Source organism: Camarhynchus parvulus, unplaced genomic scaffold (genome assembly GCF_901933205.1).
Source record: "Camarhynchus parvulus unplaced genomic scaffold, STF_HiC, whole genome shotgun sequence".
Classification (NCBI taxonomy): Eukaryota; Metazoa; Chordata; class Aves; order Passeriformes; family Thraupidae; genus Camarhynchus; species Camarhynchus parvulus.
Genome location: NW_022148137.1, coordinates 4,363 through 24,365, shown reverse-complemented (window position 1 = coordinate 24,365; position 20,003 = coordinate 4,363). Strand labels below are relative to the sequence as shown.

At 61.1% G+C, this 20,003-nt stretch overlaps 4 pseudogenes and 5 gene segments (V, D, J or C); 5 read left to right on the top strand and 4 right to left on the bottom strand.

The window, feature by feature from the left end:
• Positions 1 to 4: 4 nt before the first annotated feature.
• Positions 5 to 389, bottom strand: LOC115916095 (annotated as a pseudogene).
• A 158-nt stretch (positions 390 to 547) lies between these two features.
• Positions 548 to 3,594, top strand: LOC115916094. The segment is given in 3 exon segments: positions 548 to 912; positions 2,468 to 2,567; positions 3,534 to 3,594. Coding segments are annotated over 3 exon segments (526 nt in total).
• Positions 3,595 to 6,450: 2,856 nt separating this feature from the next.
• LOC115916093 lies at positions 6,451 to 7,657 on the bottom strand. The segment is given in 3 exon segments: positions 6,451 to 6,492; positions 6,985 to 7,320; positions 7,516 to 7,657. Coding segments are annotated over 3 exon segments (520 nt in total).
• A 147-nt stretch (positions 7,658 to 7,804) lies between these two features.
• Positions 7,805 to 8,657, top strand: LOC115916092. The segment is given in 3 exon segments: positions 7,805 to 7,958; positions 8,051 to 8,384; positions 8,617 to 8,657. Coding segments are annotated over 3 exon segments (529 nt in total).
• Positions 8,658 to 10,897: 2,240 nt separating this feature from the next.
• On the top strand, positions 10,898 to 12,780 carry LOC115916091 (annotated as a pseudogene).
• Positions 12,781 to 14,275: 1,495 nt separating this feature from the next.
• LOC115916090 lies at positions 14,276 to 14,696 on the top strand (annotated as a pseudogene).
• A 249-nt stretch (positions 14,697 to 14,945) lies between these two features.
• On the bottom strand, positions 14,946 to 15,474 carry LOC115916088 (annotated as a pseudogene).
• A 255-nt stretch (positions 15,475 to 15,729) lies between these two features.
• LOC115916087 lies at positions 15,730 to 16,695 on the bottom strand. The segment is given in 2 exon segments: positions 15,730 to 15,825; positions 16,164 to 16,695. Coding segments are annotated over 2 exon segments (628 nt in total).
• A 1,756-nt stretch (positions 16,696 to 18,451) lies between these two features.
• LOC115916086 lies at positions 18,452 to 19,460 on the top strand (the record flags this gene model as incomplete). The annotated part of the segment is given in 2 exon segments: positions 18,452 to 18,783; positions 19,414 to 19,460. Coding segments are annotated over 2 exon segments (379 nt in total), but the record flags the coding sequence as incomplete, so codon positions are not given.
• Positions 19,461 to 20,003: the final 543 nt, after the last annotated feature.

Here is a 20,003-nt window from a genome sequence, read left to right as displayed (position 1 = left end):
GGAACGGGGACTGGGGGGACACGCGGATGGGGACGGGGTCAATACCATAGGCAAAGTACTCCCACCCAGCACCACCAGCACCAGCATTTTTGGCGCAGAAATAGGATCCGGAATCCTCGTCCTTGAGGCTGCTCATGGTCAGCGTCACCGAGCTCTGCCCGTTGTCCCTGGAGATCGTGAACCGGCCCTTGACTGAGGGCGCGTAGTAGGTGTTGACACCATTGCTGTAGATCCCTGCGACCCATTCCAGCCCCTGCCCGGGTCTCTGGCGGATCCAGAACATTCCATAACTGCCGAAACTGAACCCGGACGCTCGGCAGAGGAGGCGCAGGGACCCCCGGGGGGCTGGAGGTGCCCCCGGGCTCCAGCAGGGTCACTTTGGCCCGGAGCCCTGCGGCACACAGGGGACGTGGGGACGAGAAACCTGATTGGTCCAGGGCCCCACAGTGGGCGTGGCACCTGGAATAAGGGGCGGGACCCACCTGGGAGGAGGATGATGAACTCCTAGGGTCCCAATTTGGGGCCAAGAGTCAGGATTTTGGGGTCAATGTTTGAGCTTTGGCCGTGCCCACGTCCCCTGTGTGCCGCAGGGCTCCGGGCCAAAGTGACCCTGCTGGAGCCCGGGGGCACCTCCAGCCCCCCGGGGGTCCCTGACGTTGCTGTGCCGCGGCTCCGGGTTCAGTTTCGGCAGTTACGCCATGTTCTGGATCCGCCAGAGACCCGGGCAGGGGCTGGAATTCGTCGCGGGGATCAAGAGCAACGGTGGCAGCATCGGCTACTCGGATTCGGTGCAGGGCCGGGTCAGGATCTGCAGGGACAACGGGCAGAGCTCGGTGACGCTGACCATGAACAGCCTCAGGGACGAGGATTCCGGATCCTATTTCTGTGCCAAATGTGTTGATGGTGGCTGTGGTACCAGTGCTGGTGCTGTTGCTTATGTTGCTGCTTCTGCTCGAGGTCCCAGGCTGCCACCGCTTGGTGCTCAAATCTCCGCGAATCCTCTGATCCTTCCCCCAAATTCCAGCCGTTCTCCTCAAATCTTCACCATTTTAACCCAAACTCTGCCCCTACCTTCCCCAATCTGCATTTTCTCCCCACTTTTGCCCATTTCTCCCAAATCTCTCCAGCTCCCTGGCCTCTGATTGGCCGAGCTGACCATGAGCAGCCTCAAGGACGAGGATTCCGGATCCTGTTTCTGCGCCAAATCTGCTGGTGCTGGTGGTTATGGTGCTGGTGCTATTGAGCAGCTATTGGGGACCCCGCTGTCCCCGTTCCCCAGCCCCTGACCCCATCCCTGTCCCTCTGCCCCAGCCCCGCCCTGGCTCTGCCCCAAATGTCACCTCTGGGCCACCCTCAGTGCCCGCATTCCCCAAATGTCACTGAAATGTCAGGATTTGGCCCCAAGGTTGAGGTCAGGGGTCAAGAATTCCAATTTTGGCCCAGAAGTCCCGATGTGAGGCCAACGGGCCAGATTTGGGTCGGTGGCTGTGACTCGGTGCCAGCCGGGGAGATTTGGGGTAAAACTGGACAAGTCTGGGGGCAACAGTGGGGATTTGAGGGTCGGGGCTGAGCCGAGGGTGGGACCGGCCCTGATTTGGGGCCAGGAATGGAGATTTGGGGCCAGGAGCTGAGATTTGGGGCCAGGAGCTGAGGTTTGGGGCCAGGTGCTGAGATTTGGGGCCAGGAATGGAGATTTGGGGCCAGGAGCTGAGGTTTGGGGCCAGGAGCTGAGATTTGGGGCCAGGAGCTGAGGTTTGGGGCCAGGAGCTGAGATTTGGGGCAGAACCAGCTCAGAGTGGGAACGAATGGGGTCAGGGGCTGGGGATTGGGGAAGGGGCTGGGGAACGGGGACAGGGGGACACGGGGATGGGGACGGGGTCAATACCATAAGCAAGAGCACCAGCAGCCCAATCCCAACCAGCAGCAGCTCTGGCGCAGAAATAGGATCCGGAATCCTCGTCCTTGAGGCTGTTCATGGTCAGCGTCACCGAGCTCTGCCCGTTGTCCCTGGAGATCGTGAACCGGCCCTTGACTGACGGCGCGTACTAGGTGCTGCCACCATTGCTGATACTGGCGACGTATTCCAGCCCCTGCCCGGGTCTCTGGCGGACCCAGCCCATCCCAAAACTGCCAAAACTGAACCTGGACGCTCGGCAGAGGAGGCGCAGGGACCCCCGGGGGGCTGGAGGTGCCCCCGGGCTCCAGCAGGGTCACTTTGGCCCGGAGCCCCGCGCACACAGGGGACGTGGGGACGAGGAGATGCAAAAGTCGGTCCGAGGTGCCTCAAAGTGGGCGTGGATTTGGGGCTAATTGCAGGGTTTAAGGCGCCAGCACACGGAAACCTCTGTTGGGATTTGAGGCCAGAGAAAGGGGAATTTGGGGCAAAACCGGTGCCAAGGTTTGGGGCGAGGAGTCCGTTTTGGGGTTTGCAATTTTGCCAGATCTGGCGTGCCCACGTCCTGGGCAGTGTGCCGCCAGATCGCTCTGGGGCGCAAAGTGACCCTGCTGGAGCGCGGGGCACCTCCAGCCACGGGGCCCTGCTCGCCGCCCTGCCGAACAGCCTCAAGGTTCAGTTTCGGAATTCTGGAATGTATTGGAGTCACACCAGAGGTTCGGGCAGGCGCTGGAATTTCTTATGGGATCAATGGTGATGGGTGTGAACCCCGCTCTGCCCCCGTATCACAGTGCTGGGCCGTTCAGGATCTCCAGGGATCAATCGCGGCAGATTTTCTTCAAAGTCCACTGCTGACCATGAACACGTTCCTCAGGGATGCCGATTTCACCGATCCTATTTCTCGTGCACCGGGTAATTACTGGTGGCAGTGCTGACAGCGCGTTCAGTGCTTTGGCCCTGTCCCCAAATCCATATTTTCATGTCCATGTCCCCATGGCGTTTGTCCCCATGGCCATGTCCCCGTGGCGTTTCCCCAGCTGTCCCGAGCGGTCCCCAGACCCTCCGTCTAGTCACTGATGGTCAGCGTCACCGACGTCCCCCGGGCTGTCCCTTGGGGCTGACCCGGGCCTTGACCCATGGAATGTTCGGGCGAATCCACCCTCGGCCCCATCTGCCTCTTCCGGGCATGGAGCCCTCGGCTCCAGATCAATGTCGAGCAATTTCATCTCCCCAGGGAATTTCATGGTTTTGGGGAAAAAAAAAGGGAGTTTTTGATTCTCCAGAGGTGGCAGAGAGATGGATTCCAGCCCCAAGCCCCTACAGCGGCAGCACCCCGACACCGAGGCCGGGCGGGAAGGGAGCGAAGCCCCAGGTGGGAGGGAGCCAGGAGCCGCCGCGGTTTTGGGGCTCGCAGCCTCCCCCGCTTCCCTTCCTGGCGCCGCGGCGGTGCTGACGGACAGGAAAGGAAACAGAAGTTCCAGGGTTTGGTCATTCTAACATCTGTGTTTGACAGGGCCGAGTGCAGCTCCGGGCTGCTCCAGCACCAGCAGGTCCAGGGGTCCCAATTTGGGGCCAAGAGTACAGGGATGGGGTCAAAGTCGGAGCTTTGGCCGTCCCCGTGTCCCCTGTGCTATTGCAGGGGTCGGGCCAAAGTGACCCTGCTGGAGTCCGGGGCACCTCCAGCCCCCGGGGGCCCGTGAGCCTCCCGGATGGGGAGCGTCGGGTTCAGTTTCGGGAGTTTTGGAATGTTCTGGGTCCGCCAGAGACCCGGGCAGGGGCTGGAGTGGCTCGCGGGGATCAGCAGCGATACTGGTTGGACCAGGTACGCGCCCTCGGTGCAGGGCCGGGTCAGGATCTCCAGGGACAACGGGCAGAGCCTCCGAAATGCCGACCATGAACAGCCTCAGGGACGCAGGATTCCGGATCCTGTTTCTGTGGCCGATGCATTGATGGGGGCTGTGCCAGCAGCGATGGTGCTGTTGCTGTTGCATTTATTGATGGTTCTGCTCTTGGCCCAAATCCCCTCCACTTTGTACCCCAATGTCCCGCAGTCCTCTGGTCTCTCCTCCACATCTCGGCCCTCTTCATCAAATCTCGGCCATTTTCCCCCAAAGTCCACTCCTGCTGCCCCAAGTCTCGACTTTCTGTTAATTTTGCCCATTTCACCCAAATCTCCCCCCATTCCCCTGGCCCTGACTTGAGGAGGCCAGAACGGGGGGCCAGGGGTGAAGGTTTGGGGCAATGGTTGGGTTTTGGGGCAGAAGCAGGGCAGGGTTTGGGGTCAGTGCTGACCATTGGGGCACATGGGCAGATTTGGGACAAAGGGCCGGGAGCTGAGGTTTGGGGAAAGGGTCGGGGATTTAGGGAAAAGGGGCCTCAGGCAGGGCTGGTGCCACCACGGGCACGGTCAATAAAAGCAGCAGCAGCACCAGCACCAGCATAATCAGATTTGGCGCAGAAATAGGATCCGGAATCCTCGTCCTTGAGGCTGTTCATGGTCAGCGTCACCGAGCTCTGCCCGTCGTCCCTGGAGATCGTGAACCGGCCCATGAACGATGACGGGTACCGGGTGTATCCATCGTAGTCAATCCCTGCGACGTATTCCAGCCCCTGCCCGGGTCTCTGGTGGATCCACATCAGACTGGTGCGGCCGAAATCGAACCCGGACACTCGGCAGAGGAGGCGCAGGGACCCCCGGGGGGCTGGAGGTGCCCCCGGACTCCAGCAGGGTCACTTTGGCCCGGAGCCCTGCGGCACACAGGGGACGTGGGCACGGCCAAAGCTCAGACATTGACCCCAAAATCCTGACTCTTGGCCCCAAATTATGAACATTGGAGTTCAACATCCTTCTCCTGCTGCTCCTGCTTCTCCTCCTGGTGGGTCCCGCCCATTTTTCCTGCTGGCCACACCTACTTGGAGGCCCTGGACCAATCAGGTTTCTCGTCCCCGTGTCCCCTGTGTGCCGCAGGGCTCCGGGTCCCTGCGCCTCCTCTGCCGAGCGTCCGGGTTCAGTTTCGGCAGTTATGGAATGTTCTGGGTCCGACAGAGACCTGGGCAGGGGCTGCAGTGGCTCGCGGGGATCAGCAACAATGCTGCTTACACCGACTACGCGCCCTCGGTGCAGGGCCGGGTCACGATCTCCAGGGACAACGGGCAGAGCTCGGTGACGCTGACCATGAACAGCCTCAAGGACGAGGATTCCGGATCCTATTTCTGCGCCAAAGCTTCTTGCTCCGGTTGTGTTCCTGCTGCTGGTTATGGTGACGATGCCCGGGATGGCATCCAGCTCCTGGGTTTTGCTCCCTTCTCATAACTGAGTCCCCAAACTCTCCATTTTTTTTCCCCAAACCTCAGACCTTGTCCCACTAATTGACTCTTTCTCCTCATTAGGCACGAAATGTCACCACTGACCCTAAAACTCAACAATTGGCCCCAAATATTCACCTGTGGCCCCCAGTTCTGTCCCCACGCCCCAGATTTCCCATTTTTGCCCCAAATCCCGGCCCGTGCCTGGCAGGGCCCGGATGCTGCAATCCAGGGCTTGAACTGAGGCTCCTTTGCTCTGCCCCGGCCCACGGAGAAATCCCAACCGGAGATTTCCCCGGTGCCACAAACCCATGGGAAAATCACGGCCAAAACCACTGAAAATCTGGAGATTTTGGGCAAAGCTCGGGCGGCCCCAACACTGAACCGCCTCTCTGGCACCGGCCCCACGTTGGTTCGGCCCAATGCGTGCCGGGGGCCGGGGAGATTTGGGTGAAATGGGCAAAATTGGGGGAAAGCCCAGGTTGGGGCAGCAGGGAGGACTTTGGGGGAAAATGGCCGAGATTTGAGAAAAAGGCCTGGATTTGGGGAAGGATCAGAGAATTCTGTGATACTTGGGAACAGAGAGGAGAGGGCTCGGGACCACACCCACCATCAACGCCATCAGGAAAAGCAGGGTTGCCGCAACCACTGGTGTGACGTCTGGCGCAGAAACAGGATCCGGAATCCTCGTCCCTGAGGCTGTTCATGGTCAGCGTCAACGAGCTCTGCCCGTTGTCCCTGGAGATCCTGACCCGGCCCTTGACCGAGGGCGCGTAGTCGGTGCTGCCACCACCAGTGCTGATACTGGCGACGAATTCCAGCCAATGCCCAGGTCTTTGACGGACCCAGATCATGGCAAAACTGCCAAAATCGAACACGGCCACTCCCCCATCCCCAAACCTTCACCGGTTTTGCCCCAAATTCCCTTTGTCTGGCCTCAAATCTCCAACAGAGGTTTCCCGTGTGCTAAAGTGCCTGAAACCCTGCAATTAGCCCCGAGCCACCCATTAATTAATTGGGCACCTCCGCCCGACTTTTGCATCTCCTCGTCCCCGTGTCCCCTGTGTGCCGCAGGGCTCCGGGCCAAAGTGACCCTGCTGGAGCCCGGGGGCACCTCCAGCCCCCCGGGGGTCCCTGCGCCTCCTCTGCCGAGCGTCCGGGTTCAGTTTCGGGAGTTTTGGGATGAGCTGGGTCCGACAAAGACCCGGGCAGGGGCTGGAATTCGTCGCCAGCATCAGCAGCAGTGGTGCTTACACCGAGTACGCGCCGTCAGTGCAGGGCCGGGTCACGATCTGCAGGGACAACGGGCAGAGCTCGGTGACGCTGACCATGAACAGCCTCAAGGACGAGGATTCCGGATCCTATTTCTGCGCCAAAAACGCTTATGCTGGTGGTGCTGGGTGGGAGAATGTTGCCTATGGTATTGACCCCGTCCCCATCCCCGTGTCCCCCCTGTCCCCGTTCCCCAGCCCCTTCCCCCAATCCCCAGCCCCTGACCCCATTCCTGTCCCCGTGTCCCAGCTCTGAGCTGGTTCTGCCCCAAATTCTCAGCTCTTGGCCATAGAGTTGACCAACATTTGGAACAGAGCTTTGGAGCAAAGTTTTGGGGCACAGAGAGGAGATTTGGGGTCAGGAGCTGCGGTTTGGGGCCGGCGGGTGAGAATTGGGGCCGAGGCCGCGCAAGGCTGGGATCAATGGTCACGGGCTGGGGGTGGGCTTGGGCTGTGGGGGAAGGGTCTGGGCAGCGGGGACGGGGGGGACCCGGGGATGGTGGTGGCACCGGCATCAATACGAGCAGCACCAGCACCAGCACCAGCAGATTTGGCGCAGAAATAGGATCCGGAATCCTCGTCCTTGAGGCTGTTCATGGTCAGCGTCACCGAGCTCTGCCCGTTGTCCCTGGAGATCGTGAACCGGCCCTTGACCGAATCCGCGTACCAGGTGCTGCCACCTCTGCTGATCTCCGCGACCCATTCCAGCCCCTGCCCGGGTCTCTGTCGGACCCAGTACATGGCATAACTGCCAATACTGAACCCGGACGCTCGGCAGAGGAGGCGCAGGGACCCCCGGGGGGCTGGAGGTGCCCCCGGGCTCCAGCAGGGTCACTTTGGCCCGGAGCCCTGCGGGAACGCTGTGGGTTTACAGGAAATGCGTTTTCTGCGCATGGAGCGGCCAGAGGCCAATGGGCGTTCAGATTCTGGAACTGGCGCCTGGTTTGACCATCGGGGTGTTGTCCTTCAAAAGGACAGCCCTGGAAGCAGCTCTGGTCCCTGTTCATGTGCTGAGAGCACTGGGCATGGAGAGGAAGAGGTCACCGTGGCCCAGGAAGGACTTCTCCTCTGGACGGACTGAGAATTGAGCATTTACAGGGTGCCGATGGACTGAGCGTTGAAATTCGGGAGGTGAATTGGGAGAGTCTGGCAGGGGGAGGAGGAAGTGCTGTGGTGAGGTTTCCATTGTTCCTCTGTGTGTGTGTGTGTGTGCGTGTGTCCTTGTCTTTTGTGCTTTAGTTAATGAACCTTTCCCCTCCATTCCTAAGGAAGCTGCTTTGCTTATTCCCCGGTGCCGTCTGGCAGCGGCACACATGTGACAAAGTGCGTTTCCATGGGGCGCTGCCGTTGTGCCCGTGCCAAACCACGACAGGGACACAGGGGACATGGGGACGGCCAAAGCTCAACCCGTGACCCCAAAATCCTGACCCTTGGCCCCAAATTGGGACCCTTTGTCCTTCTCCTGCTGCTCCTGATGGCCCTCCCAGGTGGGCCCCGCCCCTTTTTCCAGCAGGCCACACCCACTGTGAGGCCCTGGACCAATCAGGTTTCTCGTCCCTGTGTCCCCTGTGTGCCGCAGGGCTCCGGGCCAAAGTGACCCTGCTGGAGCCCGGGGGCACCTCCAGCCCCCCGGGGGTCCCTGCGCCTCCTCTGCCGCGGCTCTGGGTTCAGTTTCGGCAGTTTCTCCATGTTCTGGATCCGCCAGGGACCCGGGCAGGGGCTGGAATTCGTCGCGGGGATCAAGAGCAACGGTGGCAGCATCGGCTACTCGGATTCGGTGCAGGGCCGGTTCACGATCTCCAGGGACAACGGGCAGAGCTCGGTGACGCTGACCATGAACAGCCTCAAGGACGAGGATTCCGGATCCTATTTCTGTGGCCGATGCATTGATGGTGGCTGTGCCAGCAGCGATGGTGCTGTTGCTGTTGCATTTATTGATGGTTCTGCTCTTGGCCCAAATCCCCTCCACTTTGTACCCCGATGTCCCGCAGTCCTCTGGTCTCTCCTCCACATCTTGGCCCTCTTCATCAAATCTCGGCCATTTTCCCCCAAAGTCCACTCCTGCTGCCCCAAGTGTCGACTTTCTGTTAATTTTGCCCATTTCACCCAAATCTCCCCCCACTCCCCTGGCCCTGACTTGAGGAGGCCAGAACGGGGGGCCAGGGGTGAAGGTTTGGGGCCAATAGTTGGGTTTTGGGGCAGAAGCAGGGCAGGGTTTGGGGTCAGTGCTGACCATTGGGGCACATGGGGCAGATTTGGGACAAAGGGCCGGGAGCTGAGGTTTGGGGGAAGGGTCGGGGATTTAGGGAAAAGGGGCCTCAGGCAGGGCTGGTGCCACCACGGGCACGGTCAACATAAGCAGCAGCAGCAGCAGCAGCGCTACCAGCACTGTAGGATTTGGCGCAGAAATAGGATCCGGAATCCTCGTCCTTGAGGCTGTTCATGGTCAGCGTCACCGAGCTCTGCCCGTTGTCCCTGGAGATCCTGACCCGGCCCTGCACCGAGGGCGGGTACCAGGTGCTGCCACCATTGCTGATCTGTGCTACGAATTCCAGCCCCTGCCCGGGTCTCTGGCGGATCCAGAACATTCCATAACTGCCGAAACTGAACCCGGAGCCGCGGCAGAGGAGGCGCAGGGACCCCCGGGGGGCTGGAGGTGCCCCCGGGCTCCAGCAGGGTCACTTTGGCCCGGAGCCCTGCGGCACACAGGGGACGTGGGGACGAGGAGATGCAAAAGTCGGGCGGAGGTGCCAATTAATTAATGGGTGGCTCGGGGCTAATTGCAGGGTTTAAGGCGCTTCAGCACACGGGAAACCTCTGTTGGAGATTTGAGGCCAGACAAAGGGAATTTGGGGTAAAACCAGTGAAGGTTTGGGGATGGGGGAGCGGCCGTGTTCGATTTTGGCAGTTTTGCCATGATCTGGGTCTGCCAAAGACCTGGGCAGGGGCTGGAATTCGTCGCCAGTATCAGCACTGGTGGTGGCAGCAGCGACTACGCGCCATTGTCGTGTCCCCAAATGTCCCCAAACCCCGGACCCTCCCCCCAAATCCCAACCCTCGTCCCCGCTCTCGGTGACCGAATTCGTGCCCTCAGCCCTGGGCCCAGCGCTGACCTTTAGGGCAGGCTTTGGGGGAAGATCAACGGCCAAGGGTCGAGGCTTGGGGCCCAGGAGGGGAAAGAGAAACGGAGAAATGGTCAAGAGCCGGCTCAGGGGTTGGGATCTGGGCAAGGCTCTGCGCTTTGGGGACACTTGGGCGACCAGGAGAGAAGGGGACAGGGCCAAACCCAGGATGGTCGCCAGAACCACCAGCATGCGCTCGTCCAGCCAGCAAAACCTCTCTGGTTTTGCCACGTGTGTCACAGAAATAGGAGCGGGGAATCCTGGCCCTTGAGGTTCATGGCCAGCCCCGAAGCTATCGGGGGCCAGGGCGCTGGAGAGATTTGGGTCAAATGGGCAAAACTGGGGGGAAAGTTGAGGTGATGAAGGGCTGGGATTTGGGCAATGAGGGCACTGAGCGTGGCCCAGAGGTGACATTTGGGGCAGAGCCAGAGCGGGGCTGGGGCAGAGGGACAGGGATGGGGTCAGGGGCTGGGGAACGGGGACAGGGGGGTCCCCAATAGCTGCTCAATAGCACCAGCACCGTAACCACCAGCAGCAGCACCAGCAGATTTGGCGCAGAAATAGGATCCGGAATCCTCGTCCTTGAGGCTGTTCATGGTCAGCGTCACCGAGCTCTGCCCGTTGTCCCTGGAGATCGTGACCCGGCCCTGCACCGAGGGCGCGTAGAAGGTGTAAGCACCACTGCTGCTGATCTCCGCGAGCCATTCCAGCCCCTGCCCGGGTCTCTGGCGAACCCAGTACATGGCATAACTGCCGAAACTGAACCCAGAGCCGCGGCAGAGGAGGCGCAGGGACCCCCGGGGGGCTGGAGGTGCCCCCGGGCTCCAGCAGGGTCACTTTGGCCCGGAGCCCTGCGGCACACAGGGGACACAGGGACGAGAAACCTGATTGGTCCAGGGCCTCAAAGCGGGTGTGGCCAGCAGGAAAAAGGGGCGGGACCCACCAGGAGGAGAAGCAGGAGCAGCAGGAGAAGGATGATGAACTCCAATGTTCATAACTTGGGGCCAAGATTCCGGATTTTGGGGTCAATGTTTGAGCTTTGGCCGTCCCCACGTCCCCTGTGTGCCGCAGGGCTCCGGGCCAAAGTGACCCTGCTGGAGCCCGGGGGCACCTCCAGCCCCCCGGGGGTCCCTGCGCCTCCTCTGCCGAGCGTCGGGTTCAGTTTCAGCCGTTCTGATCTGCACTGGATCCGCCAGAGACCCGGCAGGGGCTGCAGTGGGTCGCAGCCATCGACAGCTACGGGCGGCACCTACCGCCCGTCCTGCGGGCGGTTTACGATCTCCAGGGACAACGGGCAGAACTCCATGTCCCTGACCATGAACAACCTCAAGGACGAGGATTCCGGATCCTATTTCTGCGCCAAAGAGTCCGGCACTAACACTGCTGCTGGTGCTCTTGAATCTATTGACCCATCCCCATCCCCAGGTCCCCCCCTGTCCCCGTTCCCCGGGTCCTTCCCTCCAACCCTGACCCCATCGCTGACCCCCACGGACCCAAATCCAGCCCATTTTCCCCAAATCTCGACCATTGGCACCCAGGTTTGGGGAGCTCGGTTGAGACTGGGAGCCCAGAGCTGAGGTTTGGGGCCAGGAGCTGAGATTTGGGACAGAACCAGCTCAGAGCTGGGACACGGGGACAGGAATGGGGTCAGGGGCTGGGGATTGGGGGAAGGGGCTGGGGAACGGGGACAGGGGGGACACGGGGATGGGGACGGGGTCAATACCATAAGCAAGAGCAGCAGCAGCAGCATCTCAACCAGCACCAGCACGTTTCGCACAGAAATAGACGGCGGAATCCTCGTCCTTGAGGCTGTTCATGGTCAGCGTCACCGAGCTCTGCCCGTTGTCCCTGCAGATCCTGACCCGGCCCTTGACTGACGGCGCGTAGATGGTGCTGCCACCACTGTAGATCCCCGCGAGCCACTCCAGCCCCTGCCCGGGTCTCTGGCGGACCCATTGCATCCCAAAACTCCCGAAACTGAACCCGGAGCCGCGGCAGAGGAGGCGCAGGGACCCCCGGGGGGCTGGAGGTGCCCCCGGGCTCCAGCAGGGTCACTTTGGCCCGGAGCCCTGCGGCACACAGGGGACACAGGGACGAGAAACCTGATTGGTCCAGGGCCTCAAAGTGGGCGTGGATTTTTGAAAAAAGGGGCGGGAACCAGCTGGGAGTGCCAGCGGGATCAAGAGGATGAGGATGGGGAGGTGCAAGGGTCCCAATTTGGGGCCAAGATTCCGGATTTTGGGGTCAATGTCTGAGCTTTGGCCGTGCCCACGTCCCCTGTGTGCCGCAGGGCTCCGGCCAAAGTGACCCTGCTGGAGCCCGGGGGCACCTCCAGCCCCCCGGGGGTCCCTGCGCCTCCTCTGCCGCGGCTCCGGGTTCAGTTTCGGCAGTTTCTCCATGTTCTGGATCCGCCAGAGACCCGGGCAGGGGCTGGAAGAAGTCGCAGCGATCACCAAGAATGCTGATTGGACCGCGTACGCGCCCTCGGTCAAGGGCCGGTTCACGATCTCCAGGGACAACGGGCAGAGCTCGGTGACGCTGACCATGAACAGCCTCAAGGACCAGGATTCCGGATCCTATTTCTGTGCCAAGGGTGCTGGTGCTGCTGCTCTTGGTTCTCATATTGACCCTGTCCCCATCCCCGTGTCCCCCCTGTCCCCGTTCCCCAGCCCCTTCCCCCAATCCCCAGCCCCTGACCCCATTCCTGTCCCCGTGTCCCAGCTCTGAGCTGGTTCTGCCCCAAACCTCAGCTCCTGGCCCCAAACCTCAGCTCCTGGCCCCAAACCTCAGCTCCTGGCCCCAAATCTCAGCTCCTGGCCCCAAACCTCAGCTCCTGGCCCCAAATCTCAGCTCCTGGCCCCAAACCTCAGCTCTGGGCTCCCAGTCTCAACCGAGCTCCCCAAACCTGGGTGCCAATGGTCGAGATTTGGGGAAAATGGGCCGGATTTGGGTCCATGGGGGTCAGCGATGGGGTCAGGGTTGGAGGGAAGGACCCGGGGAACGGGGACAGGGGGGGACCTGGGGATGGGGATGGGGTGAAACAGCAGCACCCCAACCAGCACCGACAGTTTTTGTGCAGAAATAGGATCCGGAATCCTCGGCCCTGAGCTTGGCCATGGTCAGGGTTACGAAGCTCTGCCCGTTGTCCCTGGAGATGGTGAACCGGCCATTGACCGACGGCGCGTAGCCGTGCTGGAACCGTCCTTGTTGATCCCCGCGAGCCACTCCAGCCCCTGCCCGGGTCTCTGGCGGATCCAAACCATCCCAGAATTCCCAAAACTGAACCCGGACGCTCGGCAGAGGAGGCGCAGGGACCCCCGGGGGGCTGGAGGTGCCCCCGGGCTCCAGCAGGGTCACTTTGGCCCGGAGCCCTGCGGCACACAGGGGACACAGGGACGAGGAGATGCAAAAGTTGGGCGGAGGTGCCCAATTAATTAATGGGTGGATTTGGGGCTAATTGCAGGGTTTAAGGCGCTTCAGCACACGGGAAACCTCTGTTGCATATTTGAGGCCAGACAAAGGGAATTTGGGGCAAAACCGGTGAAGGTTTGGGGATGGGGGAGTGGCCGTGTTCGATTTTGGCAGTTTTGCCATGATCTGGGTCCGTCAAAGACCTGAGCAGGGGCTGGAATTCGTCGCCAGTATCAGCAATGGTGGCAGCACCGGGTACGCGCCCTCGGTGCAGGGCCGGGTCAGGATCTGCAGGGACAACGGGCAGAGCTCGGTGACGCTGACCATGAACAGCCTCAAGGACGAGGATTCCGGATCCTATTTCTGCGCCAGAGCTGCTGCTGGTTGGGATTGGGCTGCTGGTGCTCTTGCTTATGGTATTGACCCCGTCCCCATCCCCGTGTCCCCCCTGTCCCCGTTCCGCAGCCCCTTCCCCCAATCCCCAGCCCCTGACCCCATTCCTGTCCCCGTGTCCCAGCTCTGAGCTGGTTCTGCCCCAAACCTCAGCTCCTGGCCCCAAACCTCAGCTCCTGGCCCCAAACCTCAGCTCCTGGCCCCAAACCTCAGCTCTGGGCTCCCAGTCTCACCCAAGCTCCCCAAACCTGGGTGCCAATGGTCGAGATTTGGGGAAAATGGGCCGGATTTGGGTCCGTGGGGGTCAGCGATGGGGTCAGGGTTGGAGGGAAGGACCTGGGGAACGTGGACAGGGGGGGACCTGGGGATGGGGATGGGTCAATAGATTCAAGAGCACCAGCAGCAGTGTTAGTGCCGGACTCTTTGGCGCAGAAATAGGATCCGGAATCCTCGTCCTTGAGGTTGTTCATGGTCAGGGACATGGAGTTCTGCCCGTTGTCCCTGGAGATCGTGACCCGGCCCCGCAGGGACGGCGGGCAGTAGGTGCCGCCGTAGCTGTCGATGGCTGCGACCCACTGCAGCCCCTGCCCGGGTCTCTGGCGGATCCAGTGCAGATCAGAACGGCTGAAACTGAACCCAGAGCCGCGGCAGAGGAGGCGCAGGGACCCCCGGGGGGCTGGAGGTGCCCCCGGGCTCCAGCAGGGTCACTTTGGCCCGGAGCCCTGCGGCACACAGGGGACACAGGGACGTGAAACCTGATTGGTCGAGGGGCTCAAAGTGGGTGTGGCACCTGGAATAAGGGGCGGGACCCACCTGGGAGGAGGATGATGAACTCCTAGGGTCCGAATTTGGGGCCAAGAGTCAGGATTTTGGGGTCAATGTCTGAGCTTTGGCCGTGCCCACGTCCCCTGTGTGCCGCAGGGCTCCGGGCCAAAGTGACCCTGCTGGAGCCCGGGGGCACCTCCAGCCCCCCGGGGGTCCCTGACGTTGCTGTGCCGCGGCTCCGGGTTCAGTTTCGGCAGTTTCTCCATGTTCTGGATCCGCCAGAGACCCGGGCAGGGGCTGGAATGGGTCGCCAGCATCAGCAATGGTGGCAGCACCTACTACGCGCCCTCGGTGCAGGGCCGGGTCACGATCTCCAGGGACAACGGGCAGAGCTCGGTGACGCTGACCATGAACAGCCTCAAGGACGAGGATTCCGGATCCTATTTCTGCGCCAAATCCTACAGTACTGGTAGCGCTGCTGCTGCTCCTGCTGCTTTTATTGACCGTGCCCGTGGTGGCACCAGCCCTGCCTGAGGCCCCTTTTCCCTAAATCCCCGACCCTTCCCCCAAACCTCAGCTCCCGGCCCTTTGTCCCAAATCTGCCCCATGTGCCCCAATGGTCAGCACTGACCCCAAACCCTGCCCTGCTTCTGTCCCAAAACCCAACCATTGCCCCAAATCTCACCCTTTGGCCCCAAATCTCAACCAATACCCCAAACTTTCACCTCTGGCCTCTAGTTCAGGCCTTGTTGCCCAAATTTGCCCATTTTTGCCTGTGCCAGCTCAGCCAATCAGAGTGTTGGGAGCTGGAGGGGATTTGGGGGTTGAAATGGGCAAAATTATGGAGAAAAGACGAGAGTTGGGGCAGCAGGGGCAGAGTTTGGGGGAAAATGGGGAAGATTTGAGGAGAAGGGCTGGGATTTTGGGGAAGGATCTCTGGGATTGGAGACATTTGGTGCCCATCATGGGGCTGGGGCCGCTGCCAGGGTCGTCAATGAAATCATCAGCAGCACCCCAATATTTGTGACGTCTGGCGCAGAAATAGGATCCGGAATCCTCGTCCTTGAGGCTGTTCATGGTCAGCGTCACCGAGCTCTGCCCGTTGTCCCTGCAGATCCTGACCCGGCCCTGCACCGACGGCGCGTAGATGGTGTGAGCTCCATTGTAGGAGATGTGGGCGACCAACTCCAGCCCCTGCCCGGGTCTCTGGCGGATCCAGAACAGGTCGTGATTGGCCAGGGTGAACCCAGAGCCGCGGCAGAGGAGGCGCAGGGACCCCCGGGGGGCTGGAGGTGCCCCCGGGCTCCAGCAGGGTCACTTTGGCCCGGAGCCCTGCGGCACACAGGGGACACAGGGACGAGGAGATGCAAAAGTCGGGCGGAGGTGCCCAATTAATTAATGGGTGGATTTGGGGCTAATTGCAGGATTTAAGGCGCTTCAGCACACGGGAAACCTCTGTTGGAGATTTGAGGCCAGACAAAGGGAATTTGGGGCAAAACCAGTGAAGGTTTGGGGATGGGGGAGTGGCCGTGTTCGATTTTGGCCGTTTTGCCATGATCTGGGTCCGTCAAAGACCTGGGCAGGGGCTGGAATTCGTCGCCAGTATCAGCAGCAGTGGTGGCAGCACCGAGTACGCGCCCTCGGTGCAGGGCCGGGTCAGGATCTGCAGGGACAACGGGCAGAGCTCGGTGACGCTGACCATGAACAGCCTCAAGGACGAGGATTCCGGATCCTATTTCTGCGCCAAAAATGCTGGTGCTGGTGGTGCTGGGTGGGAGTACTTTGCCTATGGTATTGACCCCGTCCCCATCCCCGTGTCCCCCCTGTCCCCGTTCCCCAGCCCCTTCCCCCAATCCCCAGCCCCTGACCCCATTCCTGTCCCCGTGTCCCAGCTCTGAGCTGGTTCTGCCCCAAACCTCAGCTCCTGGCCCCAAATCTCAGCTCCTGGCCCCAAATCTCAGCTCCTGGCCCCAAATCTCAGCTCTGGGCTCCCAGTCTCACCCAAGCTCCCCAAACCTGGGTGCCAATGGTCGAGATTTGGGGAAAATGGGCCGGATTTGGGTCCGTGGGGGTCAGCGATGGGGTCAGGGTTGGAGGGAAGGACCCGGGGAACGGGGACAGGGGGGGACCTGGGGATGGGGATGGGTCAATAGATTCAAGAGCACCAGCAGCAGTGTTAGTGCCGGACTCTTTGGCGCAGAAATAGGATCCGGAATCCTCGTCCTTGAGGTTGTTCATGGTCAGGGACATGGAGTTCTGCCCGTTGTCCCTGGAGATCGTGACCCGGCCCCGCAGGGACGGCGGGCAGTAGGTGCCGCCGTAGCTGTCGATGGCTGCGACCCACTGCAGCCCCTGCCCGGGTCTCTGGCGGATCCAGTGCAGATCAGAACGGCTGAAACTGAACCCGGACGCTCGGCAGAGGAGGCGCAGGGACCCCCGGGGGGCTGGAGGTGCCCCCGGGCTCCAGCAGGGTCACTTTGGCCCGGAGCCCTGCGGCACACAGGGGACGTGGGCACGGCCAAAGCTCAGACATTGACCCCAATCCTGACTCTTGGCCCCAAATTGGGACCCCTGGACCTGCTGTGCTGGAGCAGCCCGGAGCTGCACTCGGCCCTGTCAAACACAGATGTTAAAAATGACCAAACCCTGGAACTTTCTGTTTCCTTTCCTGTCCCGGCTGCGCCCCGGCGGCTGCCAGGAAGGAAGCGGGGGGAGGCTGCGGAGCCCCAAAACCGCGGCGGCTCCTGCTCCCTCCCACCTGGGGCTTCGCTCCTTCCCGCCCGGCCTCGGTGTCGGGGTGCTGCCCCTTGGGCTTGGGGCTGGAATCCTCTCTCTGCCACCTCTGGAGAAAAAACCCTTTTTTTTCCCCAAAACCCATGAAATTTTGGGGAGATGAAATTGCTGACATTGATCTGGAGCCGAGGGCTCCATGCTGGGAGAGGCAGATGTTGGAACAGCTGCGACCCCGTGAGGAATTGGAACAGAGAGTGAGAGCAGAGCGGCCCTGTGCTTCCGGGAGAAGGAGAAAAACAAGATTTCAGTTCCCCGGGATGGAGATGATTTCAGAGACAGAGAACAATGAGGGTTTTGCCTTTGAACAGCCCGTCTTCAAAACAATTCCCAATCGGTTACGAGAAGCTGAGGGCAGGTTTGTGGCAGCGGGAAGGATTTCACCAGGGGGGCTGCTGCTCGGGATGACATTACAAACCACTAAATAATGGATTTTAACTCTCGTAAAGAAATCTCCATGACCTTAACAAGAGGGACTTCCTCAGTGAGCTGAACAGTGATTATTTTAGATGTGCTACACTGACTGAAATTTTAGGGCTTTTTTCTGTGCATTGCAAGTGGGACTTAATAGGTTGTGGGGGGTGCAGAAGAGTTCCGAGGGGTTCGTTTTTGTTCTTAATTTTTCTCCCTTTTAGCTGCTTTTAATAAATTTCCTTTTGACCCTTTTGAAGGTTTTGAGCCTGCTTTGCCTCTCTCCTGATCCGGTCTGGGAGAAGGAAATGAGGGCGCGGCTGATTGGGCAGCTCCGAGCCCACCACGCTGGGGAGAAATTGGGTGGGAAATGTCAAAATTGGGGAAATCTGGGACTGGTGACACAAAACCACAAATCCCGGCCCGAGGTATCCATGGAGAGATCGACCAGGCCAGGTGGGGACAGAGGGGCAGGGCTGGGCCAGGGAGGGTCTGGGGACAGCTGGGGACGTGGGGCGGTCAAAACTGTCAGCGGTGTCAGCATTGCGAGAATAAACGTGTTTGGCGCAGAAATAGGATCCGGAATCCTCGTCCTTGAGGCTGTTCATGGTCAGCGTCACCGAGCTCTGCCCGTCGTCCCTGGAGATCCTGACCCGGCCCCTGAACGATGATGCGTAGTAGGTGTTGACACCATCGTGGTTGATGCCCCCGAGCCACTGCAGCCCCTGCCCGGGTCTCTGTCGATACCAGCCCATCCCAAAACTGCCGAAACTGAACCCGGACGCTCGGCAGAGGAGGCGCAGGGACCCCCGGGGGGCTGGAGGTGCCCCCGGGCTCCAGCAGGGTCACTTTGGCCCGGAGCCCCGCGCACACAGGGGACGTGGGCACGGCCAAAGCTCAGACATTGACCCCAAAATCCAGAATCTTGGCCCCAAATTGGGACCCTTGCACCTCCCCATCCTCATCCTCCTGCTCCTGCTGGCACTCCCAGCTGGGTCCCGCCCGTTTTTTCAAAAATCCACGCCCACTTTGAGGCCCTGGACCAATCCGGTTTCTCGTCCCCGTGTCCCCTGTGTGCCGCAGGGCTCCGGGCCAAAGTGACCCTGCTGGAGCCCGGGGGCACCTCCAGCCCCCCGGGGGTCCCTGCGCCTCCTCTGCCGCGGCTCCGGGTTCAGTTTCGGGAGTTTCACCATGTACTGGGTGCGCCAGAGACCCGGGCAGGGGCTGGAGTGGGTCGCGGGGATCAGCAGCAGTGCTGCTTACACCTACTACGCGCCATCAGTCAAGGGCCGGTTCACGATCTCCTGGGACAACGGGCAGAGCTCGGTGACGCTGACCATGAACAGCCTCAGGGACGAGGATTCTGCCGTCTATTTCTGCGCCAAAAGTTCTGATGGTGCTGGTTACAATAATGCCTATGGTATTGACCCCGTCCCCATCCCCGTGTCCCCCCTGTCCCCGTTCCCCAGCCCCTTCCCCCAATCCCCAGCCCCTGACCCCATTCCTGTCCCCGTGTCCCAGCTCTGAGCTGGTTCTGCCCCAAATCTCAGCTCCTGGCCCCAAATCTCAGCTCCTGGCCCCAAATCTCAGCTCCTGGCCCCAAACCTCAGCTCCTGGCCCCAAATCTCAGCTCCTGGCCCCAAACCTCAGCTCCTGGCCCCAAACCTCAGCTCCTGGCTACCAGTCTCAACCGAGCTCCCCAAACCTGGGTGCCAATGGTCGAGATTTGGGGAAAATGGGCCGGATTTGGGTCCGTGGGGGTCAGCGATGGGGTCAGGGTTGGAGGGAAGGACCCGGGGAACGGGGACAGGGGGGGACCCGGGGATGGGGATGGGGCCAAATTAGAACCAGCAGCGTGAGCCTCCCAACCCCAACCATCATAAGCGTTTTTGGCACAGAAATAGGATCCGGAATCCTCGTCCCTGAGGCTGTTCATGGTCAGCGTCACCGAGCTCTGCCCGTTGTCCCTGGAGATCCTGAACCGGCCCTGCACCGAGGGCACGTACCTCGGGGTGGAACCGTCACCGTTGATCCCCGCGATGAATTCCAGCCCCTGCCCGGGTCTCTGGGGGATCCAGAACATTGCAGATTTCCTGAAATCGAACCCGGACGCTCGGCAGAGGAGGCGCAGGGACCCCCGGGGGGCTGGAGGTGCCCCCGGACTCCAGCAGGGTCACTTTGGCCCGGAGCCCTGCGGCACACAGGGGACACGGGGACAGGGCCCCAGATCTGGGAGCTCCAGGTCGGTTTTGGGAAGAACCAAGCGAGGATTTGGGGTCTTTGGTCACCACTGGGGCAAATGGAAGAGACTTGAGACAAAGTGTCAAGGGTCGCAATTTGGGGGAACACTCACGGCTTTGGGGACAGCTGGGGACACCGCGGTCGTGGCGGGGACGCCGCCGGCATCGTCAATATATCCAGCAATGCTCCAACAGCCGGGACAGTCGGTTTTGGCGCAGAAACAGGATCCGGAATCCTCGTCCTTGAGGCTGTTCATGGTCAGCGTCAGCGAGCTCTGCCCGTTGTCCCTGGAGATCCTGACCCGGCCCTGCACCGACGGCGCGTACTCGGCGCTGCTGCCGAGGTTGGTGATCCCGGCCACGACTTCCAGCCCCTGCCCCGGCCTCTGGCGCACCCAGC